Genomic DNA, 24,352 nt, shown 5'->3' on the forward strand with positions numbered 1-24,352 from the left:
AAGGTCGGAAGGTCGGAGGGAAAGGGGGAGGAAAAGAGGAAGCCGGGGCAATGTGTTTTGAGTGGGTGGGAAAGGAGGGGATTTCTTCATGTATTATGTCCCGTCCTGAGGGCCCCTTCCCGCTTTAGTAATCCCCGATCCCCAGTCCCCCTCTTCTGCACATGTTGTCCCACTTCCTCTCCCCATTTTCCTCTAGGACGCCTTCTGGCAGGCAGTTCATTTCTGAGTTTCTTGCATCGTGTGATTCCCCCCATTCTCCTCCTGCCGGGGGCCGCTCTTACACCGGCAGTTCACTCCCACTTTCTCGCATATGACACCCACCCCCGGCCTGCCCGTACCGACAGGTCACCCGCACCTCACCACACTTGATCTGGGTCAGAACGGTATTGGCGACTCGGGTGCCGCTGCGCTGGCTGAGGCCCTCAAGCTCAACACACGGCTGCAGAGACTGGACCTGAGCGGGAACGCCATTGACAAGGAGGGGGCGGCGGCGCTGGCGGCGGCAGTAGCCGCGAGCAGCACCTTAGAGGTGGGGGTTGTGGGCGTATGGGGCCTACACCGCTGGGTGGGCTGGGGGGAGCGAGGCAAGCAAGGACAGGCAAGCAAGGCGGGCCAGGGTGATCATTATCATCACCACCATCATCACCATATGCAACACACGCACGCACACACACGTACACATACAACCCTAAAGAACTAAGGGCCGGTGCCCAAACCACCAACTTTTAAAAGCTCTTGCGGGAGAGAGAGAGAGGAAAAGAATCCCGGATGTTCCAAAGTGGGGGTTTCGGTTGGATTGCGTGTCTGTGGCCGTGTCTGCGGCGCCCTATTTCCTCTCCCACAAAAACACGCGCAACAGCAGCAACAACAACAGCAACAGCGACCAACACTCCCACAGCAACTACCAGCAACCACCGCATACCAGTATGCAAGCCTACAAATCTCCTAACCGCCGCCTCTGCACGCAACCGCCTTTCAGGTGCTCGTCCTAACCGACAACTACCTTGGCGAGGCGGGTGCCCTTTCCCTAGCCGATGCCCTCCGCGCCAACAGCAGTCTTCGGGAGCTGCATTTGAAGGGGAACGAGATCGGGGACGCGGGGGTGGCAGCCATATGCGAGGCGCTCATGGTGGGCGGGGCGGGGGTTGGGGGTGAGGTGGGATGGTACGGCGTTCTCCATCTTGGTGAATCTGATGCGGTGGATCTACTATTGGATCTATCTATCTATATATATATGATATGATATGATATGATATTTCCGGGATGGTGGTGAGGTGAAGTGAGCTCCAGGGGGGATTTCCAGGTTCTTTTGGGGTTCTTCGTTAGCCCTCTCCGCTGACCCCTGCTCCATAAACTTCTGACCGAGACAAACACCCCGCCCATCACCACCACCATCATCACCATCATCACCACCACCACCTTATCATCGCCTCAGGCTCGCCACGGCGACATCGCCGTGCTGGATCTCGGCAACAACAGTCTGACCGAGGCGGGTGCGGCGGTGTTGACCCGCCTGCTCAGCCTCAAGCGCTCACTGAAGGACCTCAACCTCTACATGAACGACATAGGGGACATCGGGGTGGGCAAGGTGGGCGGCGGTGTATGTATGTATGTATATACGATGTCCCTTCCTCCCTTTCCCGCAGCTCCCGGCCTGACTCTCAGTGAAACACACACGGTTGTCACACCCCCTCCTTAGCCCGCCGCCCTTCCCTCTATTCCAACTATGGCAGTTGGTGCGGTTAGGACGTCGGTTGGCACTTGACCCCTTCCTTCTCCTTTCTCGGTTTCCTCCTCCTCCTCCTCCTTCTTCTTCTTCTTCTTCTTGCATCATCATACGAATTCCATCCCCGTCTTCCTCTCCCGCATATTGGGCTCCCTATCCCACGACATCACATTCCCCCCTTTACACACACAGACACGCACCCCCCCCATCCCGCATGATCATGCAGATGGCTCATGCTATTGCCGACAACAAGGGCCTCGCAGTGCTGGACCTGGGCGGTAACAACATAGGGCCCAAGGGGGTGGCGGCGCTGGCTGGGGCGCTCCGGAACCACGGGTCCCTCTCATCCCTGGAGCTGGGCTACAACCCTCTGGGCCCCGAGGGCACCAAGACGGTCACGGATCTCGCCAAGTTCAACCTGCCCAAGGTACGGGTATTTGTATGTCTTGGATGCAGTGGAACTATGGATTGTGTGTGTGGGGTGGGTGGGGGTGGGGGCGCGAAGGCGGATGTGGGTATGTATGTATGTATGGGTGGTGGGGGTGGGGGTGAGATGTGTGGACGTCTTGGGGTCGCGGTACCACCGGCGACCTCCCTACCCTCACCCCCCGCCAACTACTGGGTGGTTCGTGGTTCGTCTTTCCCCCAACTACTTCGCCATCGCGGGCCCCTACCTACCTGGTCACCAGTCACGACTGGTTAGTTCCTCGTTACATGCTTCTGTTGGTTGTATCCTAGTCTATATCCTCCTTGGCATATCAGCTTCACTCGTTCACGTGGTTTTATCTTTTCCCCCTCCCCCAACACACCCGCAGTTGACGACGCTCAAGATGGGCTGGTGCAAGGTGGCGGGGGGTGATGGCGCCCGGGCCTTATCCGACCTGCTGCTGCTGAACAGCACCCTCTCGCACCTGGATCTGAGGGGCAACTCACTCGGCAATGACGGGGCCATCCTGTTGTCGAGGGGACTGAAGGTGGGTGTGGGTGTGGGGTGTGTGGGCCGGGGAGGGCGGGCTGCTTTGGGGCCTTGCGCTGTGGACCTCGCAAATTTTGGTTATAAAGTTGATTAACATAGACATGAGTGTATTTTAGGCAGTATTATGCCGTACTGTATTGCAGTGTACGGCAGTTTGGTATACGGAGGCTGTGTGTATATTCGATGCGCGGTGGCGGAGGGGGCGGTAAGGTTTGTTTTGGAACGGGGGGGTTTCTGTGCTGAGGTGCTGCTGTTTGTGTGTGTGTGTATGTGTGTATGTATGTATACGCCTACGCGTGAATAACAGGCTTCTATGTATTCGTATTCGTAACTATGTTAACCGCGGGCGACACGGGCGTAGTGGAGCGGCCCACGTGCATCTCCCCGTCGGGCATTCCAGATATTACCTGTTGCTCTTTTTTGAAAACGCAACAAGGAGACTGTTCTTTTCGCGCTTCCTTATCGCCCGCAGGCTGCTGAGAACAGCAAATTGGTGGATCTGGATCTCGGTTACAACGAAATCAAGGACGATGGGGCGTGTGCTCTAGCACAGGTGCGCGTGCGCTTATACGTGTGCGTTGGTTTGTTAGAACTGAACCGGGGCGGATACGTACCGTGTATATCTCGTAGGTCAAGATGTATGTATGTTTGTTTGTTTGTTTGTATGTGCTGTTTCCGTGTGTGCTGCATCGCGGGCCTTGAACACGCACACACACAGACACACACACTCGTCCCCCAACTGCTCCCCTCCCTCCCATTCCCCTCCAGGCTCTCAAGGCCAATCCCGAGGGGGCCCCGAAGGAGTTGAAACTCAACTCCAACTACATCACCAAATTCGGCCAGGTGGCGCTCAGCGAGGCGGTCGATATGGTGTACGACATGGGCAAGGGCAAGATGACCACCGTACACTTTTGAGGTCTATGCCATGGAGGAAAACGGGGTGAGAGTAATATTAGAACTCTGGAGATATCCTGTAAATGGTGTTAGATGCGACGCACCCACACGCTCGTCGGGTGCGGTCACCAGCTGCTGTTTGTGTGCGTATGCAATTCTGTTGCGCGATTGCTTTTTTGCGGGGTTTGCGGTTTTGCTGCGTTTTTTTGCACGTGCGCGCGTGTTTGTGTTTTTGGGTGTGTGTTTGCGGGTTTGTGTGTTTGTCGGTGTGTGAGGAATGAAGAGTATACGACAGCACCCAGACGTAGACGAGACTTATTGACGCACATATTGACCGACCGAGTTACACCGTACGGCATACAACACACGTGCGGTGATGTCGTACCTCGGTGGGGACGTAGTACACACCACATCCATGAGGCCCATTCTCTTTTATAACCTGTTTGCGCCTCAGGCTCCCGACTTCGGAAGGTTGTCAGTTAGAGCAACAGACCTACAGATTAAGTTAGGCCTAGCAGGGATCAGATCCCTGCAAGTGAGATAGGCCACAGTCTTAGACGCGGCTACGCATTCTTAGACGCTGCTTTTGAAGAGTTTTTATGAAGGGTGGTTGCGCAATTCCGTTTTTCGTTTTTTTGCACGCTTGCTCCGCGAATGGCGCGCTCTCCAGCGAGGGCATTGCGCAGTGCCGCAGTACGGCACTACGGCAGTACTGCATGTTTGCCCGTTGACCTTGGGCAGGCAGGATGCTGCAGCTGCGTGTGAGGTTTGGGATTGCCAAGGTGTGGTTGTAGGGGGTTGTCGTAGGTATGTGTGTGTGTCTGTGTGCGTGTGCGTGTCGGGTTAAGGTTAGGGTTTTCTCTAAGGCTGCGCAGGGCTCCTCTGTTCTATCGGTGGCGGCAACCAACTGGGCATCGAAAGGCAATGAGGGCCCTCACAGGTACCTCAGGTCGGCATATATGTGTGGATATGGACGTGTGGTCGTGGACGCGGTCGGACGTGGACGAAGGTGGTAACTCGGCCTTCAGCTTTTTTGTTTGAAAGGTCCCTGTTCTGAGATTCTTCTTACACGGTCCGCAAGAGGGCCTTTTTCCTTGCAGCAGCACCGGGCGAGATAGGTGTGCCGGGAGGAAGAGGGACGGCGCCGGCTTCCTACCGCATAATATCCGTGTGTAGATTCGTGGGCGGTGATTGGGGTAGGCCGGGGTTTTGTGCGATGCTGTGGTATGATGGCGCACATTATATATTCCCTACACAGACCAACACGGACACGTACCTAACAACCCTTTCTCGCTTTGGTGCAGCACCCAAAGCTGGCGGTAATGTTAGGTAATGGTGTACTTGCGCTTGCCTTGTCTTTTGTGATGTCATATGGCCGAAAACTCCAGAATTCTAACTGTCGTCCTCTGTCGTACATTATATGGGGCAAGGGACGGTCAGCGGCACATTTGTTGCGCGATGTTGTTGGTAGTTGCCAATGCTGGTCGTCGCTTGTGGTGGTGCTGGGGGTGGTGGTGTGCTGCTGCTGCTGTGTTTCGTGTTTTAGGCATGAAAAACATATTAACTTATAACCGCTAAATGTTGGGAAATCGCGTAGCAAATAGAAACATATGCAGTTAGTACGAATAGACACAGAAAATGTGTACGAATTATTAGGACTACAAGGATATGATAAGAGGCTCATGATGCGAATTTGGATGTTTTGCTTAGGTATTGCTGTGCAGCCGCATGCCGAAGTAAAAGGAAGCGTAATTGGCGTATTGGTTTGTGAGAGCCCTGGGACCGAACTCCCTGTTAAATGGGCTTCGTCCACCCCAAAATGTTGTGCAATCTCCGTCGTTGCATTACAACAAGGGAAAGTCCTAGGGGCTTTGCGCCGGTGTGGGCTTCCTTTGTCTACGGGGGTGAGTGTCCATGAGGGGGGCGGTCTATGGCCTGTTTTTAGTCTGTTGCTGCGATCGGAGTCACGCGATGAGGCCACACGAGCTGAGCCCTGGCATCCCCTGAATCCAGGCATCCTCAGTGGTGAATAGTACTTCTTTTAGAAGGAAGGGCTTTAATTGAAAAGCTTACTACTTGCCTTTGCGAGGCCTTGAGGCGTGTCGTCGAACTGCGGGAATGGAGGTGGACGTAATGGGGGCTGTGAAGCGGATGGAGGTGAGGGGGAAGGAAAATGAAAGGATGGAGGGAGAGAGAAGATCCACTTGTCCGCCGCCGTTGCCAAATGGCGGCATGGCCCGGCGTCGCCCTACCTGTCCTCCAGCCCTTCCGAAATGGAAGGGACCAGGCAGCGTTATGGAGGGGGGTTACGACTGCCGGAGGCAAACTGAAGTGTGGCTATATTTGGAGAGGCTGTATACTTTTGCGGAGGAAAGCTGTCTTTGTGAGGGGATGAGATGTCGTAGATGATGCCGTCGACAGACGGTGGTCATTAGAATTTCAGTCTCGCCGTGCCTCTGCGCATTGATAATCTCGCGCCGTCCAACCGTCGAATGCGACACGCAGATCTGACTACTGTCGTACCTACAACTGTCGCTTGCCCGTTGTATGTAACCGTTGCCGTAACTTTTGCCGATGCCAGGGATGCTGCAGACGCTGCTGCGCACGTGCACAGATCTTTTGCACAGCCCCACATATTCCGCAGCTTAGCTGCGTACGCCGTTTAAGCTGAATCCTATCCTGTACCGGACTTTGCCGGCTCCCGGCTGTGTCGTCACAACCACCCGGGGTCTTGACATCCGACATGGATATGATCACCCCCATCCATCCAGCCACCCAGGGTCGCCTCATACCAGCGTTGAGTTATGCGTGCGAGTAGCATTGGCCATTGGCGATATGACATGCTAGATCGTAACCTTCGCAAAGGCTGCAGCAAGAGCTGCACAGCAGGCACCCGGCAGTGGGCTCGTATGCCGTTGGACACCCCGGTTAGCCCGGCAAGAGGTTACGTACGGCACCAGAGCTCAACGTCGCCTATTTATTTTAATGTCGTGGTACCACGTGGTTCACCAATTCTTTATTAATTTTTTGGTTGACATCTGGCATCACTTTCCTTTCCGGCATACTACGTCTTGCTGTCGCACTTAACAGTCTTGCTGTCTTGCTAACAGTGAGAGCAGCAGACAGACAAAGGCTCCTGATCGTTGGAGGAAGACTCATCAGCTAACTCAGAGGCTGAAAGGTGCACCGGAAAGTAGCCATAGTCAATGATACAGCGTGGAATCCCCCCTATAAAGCTGTAGCCCAAAAGGCGCTGCTAACAGGACATACACCCGATTAGGAAGCAAGGGATTTCATCTTCTTACTTGTTTAATCAGTTGCGCAACGCCAATTAAAAGCTTAATAATTGCCTATCCTGGCAATGGTTTGGTAGAAATGATGCACTAGCTTGGGCATGGCGTTTCACGTAGATCGGTTAGATTAATTTTTAATGGTACATGTTACATGTCGTACACTGACCGTTGGCCAGCAACATGTGTTCCCCCCCAACTGTTCCGTCCGGCGGGCCTACTGGGGCACCTCCTGGGTACATGTGTCGTACATGACATTTCAATAAATAAGCAGCAGTGCATGAGCCCGCTGCGTGTAAGCTCGCATCAGTATTTTACTCCATCAAGAAAACGCTTAAGATATTAATTTGAGAAACTGACTTATCGAAGGCTCCTGTCGCGGCTTTCAGCGCCCGCCAGCAATGGGCGAACATAGCCTAATTTAGCTACATGTCAGCCAATTTCACTAGCGAATTTTAACGGTAACCTCGAGCATCCTTCTCCACCCACCTATGATGACTTCTGTGAAATCAGCAATGACGTTTTCGGGATCAGCACCCACCACTACCAGCGGCGTATCCAGCGAAATCCGCCGGATCAATGACGGCGACAACGCCAATTCCCCCGATCGCTTGCAGGTCATGGTTGTAATTTTGCTTGGGTTTTATCTCATGGGGGTGCTGCATCCACCCTATTATGGTCGAGGGAATTTTATCCTGCTCTTTGTCGAGATCAGACCTGGAAACTGCCAGGAACACAATGCCGCAACCTCAATAACATAATAAATGTTGCGCATGCTTTTAGCATAAAAGTATGCGTGGAGGGATATAGGAAAAGCAGCAGATAGGAAATGCCGACGGATGCTCCTGTCCTGAGCACACGTCGTCACGACGGCCGCACTGTCCTGCTGCAGCAGGCTACTCCAGCAGCCGCGGCTATCCGCACGTGCAAAGCACGTAAGCAAACTACACGTACAACTGCACTTGGCCCGCCCACTACCACCTCTTGCCGTGGAAAGCAGTCCCTCGAAAAGAATTCGGGCAGATCTCAATATACAATAATGATGAAGAGAAATGTATGATCGCCTGCCATGTATGTATGATTGTCATCGCCTGACACGCAAAATAACAAAGGCAAGGAACCCACGTTTTGCTCATCGTACCTGCTCGTTTATGGCGGGCGCTTGGATAGAGATGCCTAAATCCGCATATTCAGTGCTGCTGTGGCGCTTACCTTAGCTCCCAGCTAAATGTGGCCCCAGCGAGCTAATATGTCGTGGCAAGGCTATGAAAACGCTAGGATGCATCCTATATGCGGTGCACCTATTCAGGATGTTTCTCGCCCGCCTTTCCATTCGTTCGGTCTTTTTTCCTGGTTTCCTTTTCCTTGCCTGGCCGTGAGCTCGCTCTTCTTTCCTGCGACCTCTATAACCACTCTCTATAGGAAAGGGTGCATACTACGCAACGCATACAGCCGCATTGAAGTCATCGTGGCGAAAGCTGTTCGAATGGTTGGAATTCTGTTACATACAGCGAATCAGAACGCATATATAAATATAGATCATCGATGCATGGTTGCATCCCGCCCACCAACTACGTATTGTGTTCCGCGCGGAAGCTAGACCAGGCGCCCGCAAAGGCCTGACGACTCTATCCATTAGAGACGCGCGTCAGCTTATTACTACTAAGTACGTGGTGACCCGCGGATGGACCCCGGTACCGACATTAAGCGAAGGTCGCCTAGCTAGCCGGATTGGCAAGCAGGGCAACCGACCCAGGCGACAAGCCACCACAGGCATCCCCAGCAGCTCAGCCAATCAGTCCATCAGAGGAGACTCCAAGTCTTAGCCCGCTTTCAGGAAGGACTCCCTGGAACCCGTCAGCCCAAAATCCGTTAAGCTGCTACCGAAGACGGGAGATCTCATTTTGCTGATGTTTATCAACAAGAGGCTCATCATCACCGCGACCGACTCAGGAGTTCGCAATACCCGCGCTGTTTGTTTGTCAAGCGCGCGCTTAGACCAACAGCCCTCCTAAACAGCAGTACCAGGTCGCATCTTAGCCTTAGGGATCGCAAGCAGGGATAATGATGTTCAGACTTTCTAGGCGCCGATCAGTTCAAATTTGAACAATGCAGCAATGGTCCACCCCAGCTAATAATGTAACCGATGCTGGACGATATGGAGACAGCCAAGTCGCACGCACACATGCGCACGCACCACTCAGGCGGCGGAACGCGCCGCGTCCGCTCGTTCGGCTCCGCGTACGGAAGTCTATCTATACACACACACACATGCGTGCATGTGTGCGTGGATTCCTAGACATCTTCCGTTTGATGACTGCGCCCTGCGCATGTAATCCGCGGTCATCACAGTAGTCTTGGTCTTCTCCTTGATTTCAGCACATCAACCTCAGCTCGCCTTCGCCCACCACGAATCTGACTTGACCTGACTTCTAGCAAACCAAGGCAAGCGCAGCAGAGCCTACGATGCACTGCGTCGAACTAGGCGATTCCGTCGAAATCGTCACAAAAAGATTGCCCCCGCCGGTGCAGGAGCGCAGAGATGACCACAGACGAAGGAGCCATTCATTCGCCAGATCGTAGCCATCGACTGCGGCAACCGCTGTAGCGTTTCGATGGGCATACGTGCCCGTGACGGAGAACGCAGGGTCCTCGTCAACAGTGCACGGATCGGGATTGATCTGGACACTGAAGGCACCGACCGCCGTGAAGATGGATGTCAGGTCCGCAACAATGCGCTCATTGGCCGCTTGGCATACTCCGACATTTGCTGGGAATTCAATGCTCTGGTCATTCACTTTGCGGTCCGCACGGACCCTGAAGTTGCAAAAGAACGGGAAGCCGGGGGTCAAAGGCGGGGACTTCGGCGGGAAACGTGGAGGCTGGCGCTTAAGGGGCGGAGGTGACTTTTTCGCGAGGGGTGAAGGAGGAGGAGGCTTGGCCCTCGGGAACGGCGGCGGTGACTTGTTGTTAGGAGGTGGAGGTGGCTTGGTCTTGGGGGGAGAAGGTGGCGATTTTCTCGGGGGTGGTGGGTTCGATATCACGTGGCCGTGGACCAAGAGACCTGCATGCATATTTCCAACCGCAGCGGTGGCACGAGCGGCAATAGTACTAGTCATGTTAGCAGCAAATAGGCGCGGCAAGGCAGGAGCCTTTTGTCCTTGGCGAGCCGCATGATATATAAAGGCAGCTCTTTGAAACCTGGAAAGTGATTTTGTTATGCCTGCGTGCCCAAATTTACCTGCACACGCAAGCAATGCTGCGAGCAGCAGAGCCCGACTTGCGGAAGGGAACCTCCGCGCCTGTAAGGCGCTGCGGGGAGTGCCCATAATCATATAGGTGCTTTTCAAAATAGCCTTAATTTGGGTCCTCAAATGCGTGCTTCTACCCAGTTAAACAATCAGGCGGGTTTGCTACAAGGTGCAGTAAAAAATCATGCATGCAAGTTTCAAAACCTTGATTCCAATATGATTTGTTTTTATAGATCGACAATAATTGTCAAGGAAAGGACCGTCTAAATATAGCAATGCTTTAGCGAGTCGTACGTGCGAATCGAAGCTGCCGTTGCACCAACACTTAGAAGAGCTTGATGCACGTTGTTGTTACACAAACCTAGGCTAATATGGCGCATCTAATGGAAAGCCTTATGGAGGTTCGCGACTCTCAGCGCCCGCCAGCAAATGGTAAATGTAGCCTGATTTGGCGGCACTAGGCTTGAACAGCACAAGGGTGCATACGCCGAAGAGTTGAGAAAGCAGAACCATAATTTATAAGAATATGTGCTTTTTAGCGAGGAAAATTTTTTGCAGGTCATGGCATCCAGTTGCAACTACTTGCAACATACGTGCATCCCGGGCAGAACGCTCACCGCTGCAAGCTACGCCCCCAGGGGTTCAGGGCATCCACTGTATGTCTCTACAACTATATATTACACAGAAGATGATTGATTGTCATCGGACCGTTGAACGCACGTCTGCTCGAAACTGCCGTGTGGTAATGTGGCGCCACTGCGTTAATCGATGGCGAAATTAAGCAATATGACCAAATTTAGACATCGTATGCTCAACCACCTAAGTTTCGATAGTATCTAACGAGTGACAGAATCCAAGCTTTCTTGGCGATACCCCACCCGGTGTGTGAAGCCGGCACACCTGCCAGTTGAGTGCCATGGAGTGCCCACCGTCTGTGTCGTTTGTCGGGCGTAAAATGCGCTTGACGATTTCCCGAGCTGAGCTTAGATTTCAAACGTTCACCCTGGCCGCAATGCCTATCCCGCGAGAGCTTCACTACCGACATGTCGCGTTACATCGCAAGAGTGTAAAATCTCATGGTTACTGTTATAAATACCGCTCCGGCGCGGGCAAATCGCGAAATCATGGGAGCATGTTGCAACACCGGGAACTCGCCGCTACGCGAAGATTTATGCAGCAGCATAAGCTCTACCCGTTGTGTTGCTCCGAAATGTGGAAATTTATAAAAGGCCCGCCGATTGTTCATTTTAAAGTTTAACCCTGGCTTGTCCCTGCCCATCGCGATGACTCCGTCCACACCCTAGGCGCCATGTAATTTCAATAAAAAACAACGGTGACTGCAGCGCGTTCCGTTGGTCATCCAACTTGGAGATGTACATGGAAAATAGCCAAGCTTAGGGGGATCGCGTTTTCGGCGGGTGTAGCTGGTGGGCTTTGTGTGATCGGACCATCGACACATGCAGTTTCGTTTATGTTGCTGGGCTCTGGAGGCAAACAGAGCACGAAGGGGCAAGTACCATGTCCCCAGGGGGCAGCGGTTTTGCCGCTGTTGTGGTACTAATAGCCGAATCGAGGATGAAAACACGTGTTAATGGAATGCCCAGCCTATATTGATATTCGTGCTGAAGAGGGATTCGATCATCAGAGCATGTTGGAGGGCATGAAATGGGAACCAGTACGTCTGGCGAGGATGTTGGAACGTATATGGGCTCACCAAAACTCAGTTATCCCCTCTGGACGCCAGTCTGGGCTGATGTGCGGTGTTTCCTGTTCTCCGTGGCTTTTAGGCGTTAAAGTATTGCCCTTGGGCCTTCGGCTCGTATGGGTAGTTTTACAGGTATGGGGTCACGCACCCCCAACCATGTAACACACACACGCACATGCATGACCCAAAGCCGCTACGTCAATCACCAAAAATGGCAAATCCCCGCCCGGGGCGCTCTCACCCTAAGCGAGCAGCCTGATTCACGCTGCCGCTTTGTGTGACCCTTTGTATACATTATACTTGGGTGTCAGCTTTCCATCGCTTCCCCTCTCCATGAATACATGAGTGGCAGGGTGGTAGGTGTCGAAACGAATCGCTCCGCAAACACAAATCTGTTGGCTGCCAGGACGACTGTAAACGGGTTCCTGCAGTGATTGCACTGAGGGGATGGGGGCCGACCTCATCTTGGTGAGGAAGGCCCCGGGTGCACCTGTAACACCGACCTGGAAAGAAGGTCCCTAGTTGAGCTGCGCGCTTTGGTGAAGGTGCTCGAAATGCGTTCAATTTTGACTATTGTTGTCCTAATATATAATAATTCCACGCACCGGTTCATCCTTGGTTAAAAACCCTTGGCATGGTTATGATGAGCCGTGGAAAGGAAAGGACGGTTGTGCATGCATGTTTGCGTGTGCCTGTACTCCGGCTCGAATCCGAGAAGCGATATAGACTATGAACGTGCTGACAAGTCTGGTATCTATCGTGTTAAATCTATGACCTGCTCAACTATCCTGCCTGGGCAGATGAATGTTTTACCAATCAGATTTAATGAGAGTGTCTTAATAAGCTGGGAAGCATCCTACATTCAGGCCTCCAACAAGCTTGGGCTGCAAGCAAGACCATCACATCCAATTTAAATATTTTCGTTGTGGTTTGATGCTACGTAATGTGGCCATCAACCGCCGACCTGGCCCCATCCCACACAATATATATTATTGAGCGGCCGGCTGATTATGGCATAATATGCATTACTTGATGCTCCTTTTGTGCGATCTGCATGCATAGGTCCTGGTGTCCATGTTGGGAATGGGTGGACAATAAGGGGGAATCCATAGGTGAGTGGGGGTGAATAATAATAGGGGGCTTCCTGGGTTGATCAGCAGCTAGCTATAGATATCTTCCCAACAGGTGATGCTTACGTATCTTTTTAGTAACAGTTGGGCCCCAACCTGGTGGCGTGTCACTCGTCCAACAGTTCCAAATACAGTATCCATACAAGTGCAGATGGGTCTATGAAAGCCTGGGGGCCCAAGGGCCCTTCAGGTTAGTTGCATCGTCGTTGGGCGGCTTTACATCGTCCTCACGCACAATGCAAAATCAAATATGGTGCCTTTGCAGGCGTCCGGCCTGAAGGCATTGCATGGACGACGGTGCACGGGACTCTGATGATGGACAAGCCTCAACAAGCTAGTCGTGCACTTTGAGCCCAATAACCGCCAAACTGCTCAATTGTAACGGCATAACGGCCTGGTAACCAGTTTGTTGAGATTGCATATGTGTGAATTCCATTGGGTAGTACAGCACCAGAATGACATCATCGGCCAACGACCGGAAACATGGAGAGCATTAATCTGTAACAGGAATAGTGTGGTTGGGTCGCCGACCATACATCGTTGCTGACCGTCTACGTCACGTTCTAACTTCCCTTCCTCCCTTCTTCGCTGCCCACCCTTCCTTACTCCCCACCACTCCTTCCTTCGACTATCCACCAAGGAATAAAAAAAACACTGTGCAGCCTTACCGGTGCTGTCATCCTAAGTTGACACGAATTCCCGACACCCTCGCATCCTCCTATCTAATCGCTTCCGTTGAACTCCACCACACGTGTACACGGAAATGCCGTCGTCTGTCCGCTGTCTCATCATGGTTGCGGGCGTATGTGCGCGTCAGCCATACATGCAACCCAAGTGGGAAACCCTGGATGAAATGCTTCTCCTGCCTCAAACCACGCTTAGGCGTCTCCCGTGCAAACCCGCCAGGTCGTAGTAGCTATAGCCCTTGCATCTTCTAATACTCACACGCACTAGCAGACGCTTACCTGCTGCATACACTTCTTCCTAAACCGATTCATCAAACTTCTCCTCACCATCATCAGCAAGAAACGCAACGAAAGCCAATCTCTTCATTCCGCGATGTGCCATCCCGCCCCGCCCTCCCCCCCTAAGCAGTACATGCAAACACACACCATGTTCAGCTAAGCAGCAAACAGCCATATACGTGCCAACGCCAGCCAATCCATGCCAGCACGTAACGACAACGGGCGCCTAGGAATGACGTGGTGAGAATGTGGTAGCTACGCACGCAAGCGCGGTAGCGTTACTCTCAGCTATCACCCAACGATCTCACGACGAAATAGCTGAAAATGCCGATCCGGCCAGTAGCCCTGCCGCGCCCCCAAGCATTCCCACCCTCCCACCTGCAATGTCCTCCCCCCAACAAGCAAAGCTGCAACGCCTACCTTGCTAGTGACCTAACTACATGCACATACATACTGATATACAAAGAGGGCAAAAGTACCTACCACTCTGCCACGCATCAGCTCGGCTGCATCCTGGTTGAATTCGACAAGTAGCACCTACACTAGCATTTCTTTGCACATCGAGGAGAGGCCGGGGTGTCTCCCACGAGTATTCCATTCCTCCAACGATGCCTACTCACCAACTATCATTCAACGCATTCAACTATCATGCAAAGTAACAAGGCACGAAATGAAACATGGCCAAATCAATGATGTTGCACGACATCAACCAACGAAGGGATGTGTGGAGTATGTAGCAGCCAGTGTGAGTCATATTGGGTCAGGCAGTCTTCCGTACTGTTGACACCCAGCAGCTGCAGGCGCACGTGCGCGTGTTGAGACATATGCACCGTGCATGCCGCGCTCATGCACAGCATAGCATGCATGTATGCTTCTTTTCCCCGCTACCGTCATCTAGCAAATGCTACGCACGGCCTCCACCGCCCTTTAAGAACGGATGTGTCCACATGCACACAGACACACGCAAACGTATGTTTACCACCCGCACACCCGCATGCGAAGGACCGCATTCACCGGTGCCTTACATGCCAGGTAGGCCGCCCCGACTAAGCGGCCGCGGCGCTGCAGCAGTGATAGTAGCGCAGCGTGCAAACCAAAACATTAAAAAAATAGCTAGCCAGTAAAAAGATCCAAAGAACATCGCAGAACATTTTCACCATGGGCAAGTAAAGCTGTTCTCATAGCTCGCAATATTCCGATCAAGCAGGCAGAGGTTTCTGTCCTCGATGGTGCCCTTGAAGGTGTACTTGATACCCACTTTCCCCGGCGTACACCCGCCCACAGCGTCCAGCGCAGCCTGTGACCAGCTCCGAACCGCCAACTCCCACATGTCCGACCACCAGGGTGCATAGAAATCAAACGGAAGGGGCGCAGAGGTGCAGACCCGCAGAAAGTAGGGGCCCGATGAAGGACACGCTGCACTTGAACTGATGACTGCCCCGGTGATGAAGTTGGAGAGGTGTTGACAAGCGCCAGGACTGAGATAAACGTCTTTCCCTTTGCTGAGAACGCCGGCAAAAGATCCAGTTAACGTGACGCAGATTTCGCATTCCGGCGGAGGAGGCGGTGGGGGAGATCGNCGGGCGGCCGGTTTGGGGGGCGGCGGTGGGGGTGGAGGCGGTGGGGGAGGCGGTGGGGGTGGAGGCGGGCTGGGAGGCGGGGGTGGTGGGGGAGACGGGGCTTGTGGCGGCGCCGACGGCGGATCATCCTTACTCAGCAGCAGACGGATTCTGCGGGGCGTAGCCTCCGCTCGGGAAATGAAAACTGTGGCAGGGACATATAACAATTGGGCAAATACATCCGCACAGGTCAAACGTTTCATTTGTGTTGTTTTTGAGTAGCCTTGTGCAAGTCTCAGTAGGTCGAAGCTGCTGGACGTGTCCATTCATAAATAATTTTTAAGCGAGAGAATAATAAAACGAGTCGTATTTATCGAAAGCAAACAATATGCTGAAGTGCGACTTTAGTTTTGCGACCCTTCGCGTAACCATTAACCGAAAATAACACGGCACCAGCTAACCTGGCTTTCGGTGCATTTTGAGAGTTATCTAATTATGTTTGCGTTCCCAACTCTAACCAAATTGCCTTACCTCCAAAAGCCAGTAGCCCTGCAAACAGTAACGTCCGGCTGTTCACCAACCGAAAGGCATTCGGTGGATTCATGGATTTGGGACAAGAATTTAGCATATGTTTGATTGATGCTAAGCTCAGGCTGCTGTTCAATACTAGAAAGGCTTAAGCCTGTCGTGATTCGCTCGGGGGAAGCGAACAGGAACGAAGGCACGACTAATCTGCCGCAAATTAAAACGACACTAGAAAGAGCAAACGGGAGAGCTCGTTATACAAAAGGGGTATATACATTACCACACTGAACGGTGCGATTAAATTTCAATTTCAGCTTTGGCTGAAACATGTCCCGTCGTACGGTCGTTGTACGTAGCTAGGTAGCAGGTAAAGCACGAAGAGCGGGAACATCTGATGTTGTACACTCGTTTGACAAGAACCACTAAAGCATTAGCACCAGCAAGCTCTCATGTTCTTGTACGCTTTCGATGAATCATTACGGACCTAGCTGACTGCATCGCAAATCGAACTTCGCCTTTATCTATTAGTAGCAATCCGACCTGACAAACACCTAAAAAAGAAGTCGCTCTTTCATTGCATAGTTTCCAACATTAAATGTGGTTGTAGGTATTAGTAACTAAATTAGTATTAACTACATTCTTGAACTGTTCAAGAATGTTGCGGAATGCAGACCGCTGCCGCTTAATGATTCACCCTTAACTACTCTTAGGCGTCATCGCAAGGCGACGCCGCCTATAGGAAGCATATAGGAGACGGACCAACAGAGCGAGCTGCCAGCAGCTGATTATGGCGCACCGCCAGAAGACCTCGTTCTATCATTAGGTGCTGTCAGCTAGTCTGCTGTTGTTGTTAGCTCTGAGCACGCATCAGCAGAGGCTTCGAGGCAGCTTGCCTGGGAAGGGCTGGGAAGGGAAGGGAATTACATGCATATATGCGTAAAAATAACCGCCGTAACGACGTTGTATGTCACGTCCGCACAAGACAAAAGGACAAGATGAGCATCATGGAAAAATCTTAAGAGCAAAAAAATAATAAAAAGGTCGCGTGAAGGTGATGAGCTAGAGGGTGTTGCTGTGTGAAGGTTGCCTTTTATGCATGCGTGTGTGTACCTGCCTAGGCCTGCTGCATTCAAATGTGAGAACAAAGCGCAGGGCATGGCCGAAACAACGCACGCAATTTTGATATTATGTACATGTCGTGTAACTAATAGCTAAATGATGAGGTGAAAAAATGATGGCTAGGCATGTTAATAAAGACACAGCTGTCGTCCGCGACCACATACATAGAATCTGAGTACGCCGTACAAGCCGTCTCCTGGCCAATGCCGCCTGCTGGCTCCTCACGGTCTATCTGGCGCAGTGCAGATGAACCCTGATGGTGCAGATGAACTCTGATGTTGCTGATACATATATATACAAGCTTAGCAGCAAGCATGCGCGCACGCTCGTGCTGCATGCCGTGCTGCATGCGCACTCGGCAGCAAGCACTGCACGCACACACGTCGCCACACACACACACACACGTCGCCACACACATACACATACACATACACATACACATACACATACACATACACATACACATACACATACACATACACATACACATACACATACACATACACATACACATACACATACACATACACATACACATACACATACACATACACATACACATACACATACACATACACATACACATACACATACACATACACATACACATACACATACACATACACATACACATACACATACACATACACATACACATACACATACACATACACATACACATACACATACACATACACATACACACACATACACACACATACACACACATACACACACATACACACACATACACACACACACACATACATCGCCATGGAAGCTAATAACAGTCCTATACCAGCAGCATATACAAATACACAATAACTTCAGCAAGCTTCATCATTAAGAACCTAGTACGTATGTGCTCCAACTATCTCACGTACTCTACTTTAGCTTCTACTCCGTAAATCAGTCGTCCCCAGCAGGAAGCTTCCCTAAGTCCGTTGGTTAGTGTGGTGGCTGGCGCACCTGCCGACACCTCTGCTCCGAAACATCAAGAACGTCCTGCCTACGAATGCATGCTGCTGATGCTGCTGATGCTGATGCTGCTGCATGGCGGTGCTGCTGTATTGTATGCATCAACCATCCGGCGCATCAACCGCGTCCCAACCCTGACCAGGGGGCCCGAGCGGCCGTGTAGATATATATGCGCTCTAAAAGGCGGACTGCTTTGCACTAAGTAATGTTGCTGAAATCCTTGACAGCCATTACCTCTGCATGCACGTGTAAGCGCTTGCCAAGCTACTACTGTCGTTGCAACGTAGGTACTAAAAACTACTACTACTACTGTTGTAGTACTGCACAGTGCAGCAGTGCAGTTGGCATGCGCGTATGCATAGGTGATGCCGCCATTAATGTTACGCATGCATCAATCCATACATACAAAGCAAGCTTACGATGCTAGATGCGCACAAGTTCATATACGACGACCGTTAATGGTTATTTGGTGAAATGTTGCGGCACGGCGGAATTTGAACTCGTGTCCGATGGATGGACCATATCCCATCTACTAAGTACGACAAACTAGAACGTCTAACTGTCCATATTCTCCGTGCATACGAAGTCCTAAACAAGCCAGCAGCGGCACCAGCTCTAGGACTGCTGCCCACTCGCACACGTGACTGCTTCGTGACAACTGCGCACGCGCCAAATGTTATATATAGGTGTATAACACGCGCGCGCACACACCAACACCAACACACACACACCAACACACACCAACACCAACACACACCAACACCAACACACACACACCAACACACACACACCAACACACACACACCAACACACACACACACACACACACACACACCAACACACACACACACACACCAACACACACCAACACACACACACCAACACACACACACACACCAACACACACACACACCAACACACACACACACACACACACCAACACACACACGCACATACACACATTGGTGAAGCATTAGTTGCGAGGTCTACCTAAGGCGAATTCTTCTTGATTGCTTGCCTGGGTGCCGAAATGCAGCACCCATCCAGCAACCAGCACGGAGGCGAGCGGGGCTAGATGACTCGACTCGGCTGGAGTAGACTACTGTGGATATACATACATACATACATACATACGCAGCAGGTTAGGAATTAAGTTTTAAGTTCATCAATGTCCCCCGGGTAGCAGTAGAGAGTGATGTCGAATGCTCTGGACGAGGTAGAATTGCCCCAAATGCAGGCCTGGTCAACAATGTTTGCGCTGAACTCGAAGCGGTACCAGCCAGGCATCAGCGCCGTGCAGGTGCCGAAGGCGGCCGCCAATATCTCGTTCCATTTTTGAGCTGCAGTCCAAAGCGCAGTCTCGGAAGGTAGCTTGTAAGACTGGGACCATTCCACAGAGACACAGGCCTTGATGGCGTTGAAGCTCAAGGGAGGTCGCGGACACTCGCTGGCGACGTGGACACGCCGACCGCCGACCGCCGTCAGGAGGGTCACCAACGTGGCGGCAGCTCGTTCCGATGGGAAGGTGCACGCATCAGCACTCAAGGATAGCGACGTGGTGTTGCCAGCGAGGCGAAAGGCCCAGATGGACAGCTCCACGCAGACGTCGCAAACGTACGACGGCTGCGGCGGCGATGGTGGTCTTGGCGGCGGCGGCTGCGGCGGCGATGGTGTTCGTGGCGACGGCGGCGGCGGCGGCGATGGTGCTCGTGGCGACGGCGGCGGCGACGGCAATGGTGTTCGTGGCGACGGCGGCGGCGGTGGCGATGGTGCTCGTGGCGACGGCGGCGGCGGCGGCGATGGTGCTCGTGGCGACGGCGGCTGCGGCTGCGGCTGCGGCTGGAGTGCCTTCCGCGCTGGCTGCATTAGTAGCGAAGGCGGCGGCTTGGTTGGTGGTCGCGGCGATGGAGGGAGAGGTTTAGTTGGCGACTTTGTTGGCGAGCGTGCGAGTGGGCTACTTGGGGGTCGCGATGTCGGGGCAGGTGGCTTGTTTGTTGGCGGTCGCAGTGGTGGTGGGTGCAGCAAGTCGTTAGGTGGGCGCGGTGACGGTGACGGTGACGGTGACGGTGACGGTGACGGTGACGGTGACGGTGACGGTGACGGTGACGGTGACGGTGACGGCGACGGTGACGGTGACGGTGACGGTGACGGTGACGGTGACGGTGACGGCGACGGTGACGGCGACGGTGACGGTGACGGTGACGGTGACGGTGACGGTGACGGTGACGGCGACGGCGACGGTGACGGTGACGGTGACGGCTTGTTCGGCGGCTGAGGCCACAGGCTAGCGGGCGGGTTGCTTGTTGACGGTGGTGACGATGGTGCAGCTTCACCAACAGGCAGAGCTGCGCGCGGATACAAGGGAATGTGTGTGCGTGTATACGGTGTGCGTGTATATCTGTAGCTGTGTAGTACGGCGGCGCAGGATAGGCGAACGTGGGTGGGTGCGCATATGTATGTATGCCCACTGGCCTTTCTGGACAACGCTGGACTGACGCGAGCAGGGACGCGAGCAAGCAGCAGCCGAGAGTATGACGAGTTCTACTCGCGTTCTATATGGCAGCTGGCGGCACTTGAAAATTTATTTAAATATTAATCGGTTTCACCTTCAGGATGAAGCCAGAGCAATTTCAAGTGCTCTGGCTACCTTAGACGCCTGTGAGTCAACTATTCTCCCGACACCTGAGCAGCAACAGCGCTCTGGACCCAATCTCTATATCTTTACGTTTTTTACAGTGGTGGTAGTCAGGCGAGTCCAGGGCCCTAGCTACACATTGCTCCAGGGATGCCTTAGGGTTTGTGTCCTTAAGGGACCGCCTGCCGCACGGCCGGCGGAGGGAACTTCCCCGAAGCTCATTTCCCCTCGTCCTCGCGAATCTATTTATTACTCCCCTTTCTAAGAACCCACGCACGTACAAAACATAACGACGTATGCGACATAACAAATTGATAGAGCCGTCTGCATAGACCTCCTAAACAGCGGTGTCGCGTACACGCGCACATCAGCAAAATAACGAATTGCTTCAGTTCCCTTGGTTCTCAACAGCTCTCCGGCCCCACGTTAGTTAGTCACCTATGTATCGCTAACCTGCAAGCTCCATTATTAATTCCGCCATCAGCAGTAGTAGTAGTACTAGTACTAGCAGGACGCCTGCTGCGCGGCGCGTTTTCCACCGCACTGGAAGCCCCGCTGGCGGCATGGCAGCATCAATGATATTGCGTGCTCCGGATGATATTTTACGAGCAGGCTTTTGTTGTCACTCAACTAAAGCTCTACCTCTGTTGGGACTACTCTTAGTATTACAACGAAAAGTGTGGGGAACGGAACTTTATTTACACTCATATATAGTTCTATTCGCGGATAGGGCAACGACGGCTAGTTAGGGCGAAGCGGAGCTGTTGTGTGGATGCGCGACACATAAAAATAATAAGTAATAAAAAAATCCTTTATATGATGTAATATCTTTCGTTCCTTCGTCAGAAGCTACGTACACGGTTAATTGTTTTCAACAATAATGGCAAGTTAAGAGGTCGCGGTTGACGGCGGCCGCGGCCGGCCTTCCCGGTAGCGACAGATCACAAACTAGACACTGACGACAACTGTCAGGCATGGCCTGCCGTAATTTTTACGTTACATACGCGCCACGCAGTTGGGGAGTGGCGCGCTGGAACGGACCGACGTATGCACGTCGTATGGGGAACGAAAGGCAGCAGCAGCAGCAGCAGCAGCAGCAGCAGCAGTTCGGCAGGGCGCACGAGTCGTCAGGTGGTTGGATCCTGCCTCTGACGATGTAGGTGACGTTCTCGTCCATACGTATGTCTGTTTGCCTCCTTCGTGGTGGATTAATCAATCGGTTCTTCTTCTCACCGAAAAATTATAAACATATACAAATATCAATATCAATATATATATAACTATATATTATATATATGACGTGTAATAACAAAAATGATAGTAATAAGGCCCGGCCTACAACTTAACAGAGGCAACCGAGCGAGGGCTGGACGACGGATGACGGTATGTATGTATGTATGTATGTATGTATGTAGTGCGGTTGTTGTATAATAACTCAGTTGAGTACAATGATTGCCAGCTGCACGGCAGTTGCTATACACATCCGCTTGCAGTGCAAGTAATCTTCATCATTCCATCATGCCATGCATACATTCCGTCGCTCTATCTGCCAGACGGTTTTCAACGTCATAAGGAATTCATTACTCTATGGACTAGTAGTAGTAGGTAGTGGTGCAGTGACGGCGCCCTTAAGGCCTTCCGACGCGTGTTAGGTGGTTATAATTACAATGGAAAATCCTCGCGTCAGTAACAACAACTCAAGAGTCGTTAACAAACGACCGGACGGGGCAAAATGTTTTTATTTTATAGACACCGAAGGAATCCGCCCCTGGCTGGAGCTGCTGTTGCAGCAGGATTATTGACTCATGCATACATATAACAGCGAGCGACGTCGGAAACTTGCACTCGGGGAATGCGGCTGCTGGCGTTGTGACGTGTGCGCGGACGGAAGCTTGGTTGTCATTAATGGAACGACTTGCTAGCTAGCTCTGCTGACGACATGCAAAGCATAATATATTAGCTGGCGCCCAGCATCCAGCAGCCAAGTCGTCGTTCGGATCTCCTCGAGCTTGCTATAGCTAGGGCGAGGCGATGCTAGACCATTCGTATAGCTAGGCAGTATGTGAAGTACACGTTTACGAAAGCGATGAGGTTGGAAAGTAGGCAATTAAGTACCGGGCGGTACTTGACTCTCTATTACCGGTACTTTACCTGCAGGTAAAGTTAGCAGCTGCTAACAAGACTGTTGAATGTTGCAACGTCTCGATTGCAGTTGGGGTAACTTCGGCGGGCAGCTGCTGCGGCTGCTGCAGCTGCCGGTTGGCTACCGCTGATTCACCATATGCATGACGAGGACACTCCGCCGTCGGTTTATGAGCATGACGACATTCGTCAGTTTGCAAAGCGCAAGCGCGCGCAACTGTAGAATTCGCCTGGAGCAGCCGCGTCTAGGTGCAGATTGCAAGGTATGCAGGAATGATTATATATGCTTACTGCAACCGACGTTGTGCTCGCTCGTCCTATGCATTGCTCAGCAGCCGATATTGCCGCCTTCTGCGCACTCTGCCACGCAGCTTTCTTTTCCCGTTTCATCTATAATCGCATTAATTTGCCCATCTTATGACAGTTTCTTGTGCATTTGGGGTTCGCATAGAGCTGTACAGCATATCGAGATGTACAACAATGATTTCGGCGGTTTCCGACGAGCAGCGCAGCACATGATTCCACTCAAAGGCATGCAGAGCGCCACGCGCGCCTCCTAAAATTGCAGATGCATGGCCTAGATGCTAGATATCAAACTGAGTTTTATCAGAAACTGCGACGACGAACTTCGGGACTGATGAAATTTTGTTTGTTGCTCTGCTGGTCTCGCCATGTATCGCTTCACATTACATGTATATTCCTTCAAACGACTTCTTTACACCAAATGCAACAGCAACGGTCCGGTCTAGCCAACGGTGCAAACCAAGTGCTTGAATGTAAATGCTCGTCGCTCCGTACCGGACTAGCGTGAAGTGGGCCTTTGCGTCCAGCCTTACACCCGATCCCAATGTTTAATCAGGCCACACCACCTCCCAGCCACACCGCCTTGCGGCTCGTCTGCAAGTCTCAGCCTTGTCATGTCTCCGGGCTTCCTTGGATCCTCGCTTTCGCTATCTTCCCTGTCGTACTCTCGCGCCTAGTCGGCCCTGCCTTACCTCAAAATGAACACTACCTCGGTCGCGTAACTCGGCCTGAAAGGGGTGAGGATGTGCGGCAAACGCCTCCGCGCTTTTATGGGTAACGTTGCCAGCCTAGCTCTCCCCAGCGCGGCCAAACCTGATGATCGAGACACAGTCCGGCTTCTCCTCGGCAACCTTGTGCACTACTCGCCCGTCTGGTCGAAACGGGGTTTAAGGTACAGAACGTCCTGGCGGCTCCACTTTCTCCAGTCTTGGGTGAAGGCGTCCACTGCTAGGGCGTGGGGCCTCCAATAGCGATGCAAAGAAGCACCCCTGGTACTTTTGTGGAGAATTCGTCTGCAAAATGACGACCGTGGCCCGCATCCTTTCAGGCATGTCTCCGCCCACAGGCTTGTGAACCGCGTCGTCTAAGCACCCCTGCGAGCTGTCTCCGAACTTGGAGAGTATATCCGCGTATTGCTGTTGCTGTTCCGAGCG

At 52.4% G+C, this 24,352-nt stretch overlaps 4 protein-coding genes across 4 annotated transcripts in view; 1 reads left to right on the forward strand and 3 right to left on the reverse strand.

Moving 5' to 3' along the window:
• Positions 1-310: 310 nt before the first annotated feature.
• Positions 311-3,911, forward strand: VOLCADRAFT_104495 (uncharacterized protein; the record flags this gene model as incomplete). The annotated part of the gene is made up of 7 exons (XM_002949804.1): positions 311-529; positions 980-1,156; positions 1,436-1,588; positions 1,953-2,153; positions 2,542-2,700; positions 3,175-3,255; positions 3,471-3,911. 7 exons carry the CDS (start codon positions 311-313, stop codon positions 3,615-3,617), a joined length of 1,137 nt encoding a protein of 378 aa, XP_002949850.1. The 3' UTR covers positions 3,618-3,911.
• Positions 3,912-8,364: 4,453 nt separating this feature from the next.
• Positions 8,365-10,367, reverse strand: VOLCADRAFT_104496 (uncharacterized protein). The gene is made up of 2 exons (XM_002949907.1): positions 10,128-10,367; positions 8,365-9,950 (listed from the first exon to the last, which is right to left on the reverse strand). Exons 1-2 carry the CDS (start codon positions 10,219-10,221, stop codon positions 9,319-9,321), a joined length of 726 nt encoding a protein of 241 aa, XP_002949953.1. The 5' UTR covers positions 10,222-10,367; the 3' UTR covers positions 8,365-9,318.
• Positions 10,368-15,090: 4,723 nt separating this feature from the next.
• Positions 15,091-16,100, reverse strand: VOLCADRAFT_90297 (uncharacterized protein; the record flags this gene model as incomplete). Its single annotated transcript, XM_002949908.1, has 2 exons — positions 15,091-15,701; positions 16,028-16,100. The coding sequence occupies 2 exons, from the start codon at positions 16,098-16,100 to the stop codon at positions 15,091-15,093; spliced, it is 684 nt and encodes a 227-aa protein (XP_002949954.1).
• A 3,167-nt stretch (positions 16,101-19,267) lies between these two features.
• VOLCADRAFT_90298 (uncharacterized protein) overlaps positions 19,268-24,352 on the reverse strand; it is a gene marked incomplete at both ends in the record, with an annotated part of 10,068 nt that continues 4,983 nt past the window's right edge. The window contains one exon of the mRNA XM_002949909.1: positions 19,268-19,741. Within this exon, the coding sequence (XP_002949955.1) occupies positions 19,268-19,741 (474 nt within the window). The remainder of the gene's footprint in view (positions 19,742-24,352) is intronic.

This window comes from Volvox carteri (assembly GCF_000143455.1).
Source record: "Volvox carteri f. nagariensis unplaced genomic scaffold VOLCAscaffold_16, whole genome shotgun sequence".
Lineage (NCBI taxonomy): Eukaryota > Viridiplantae > Chlorophyta > Chlorophyceae > Chlamydomonadales > Volvocaceae > Volvox > Volvox carteri.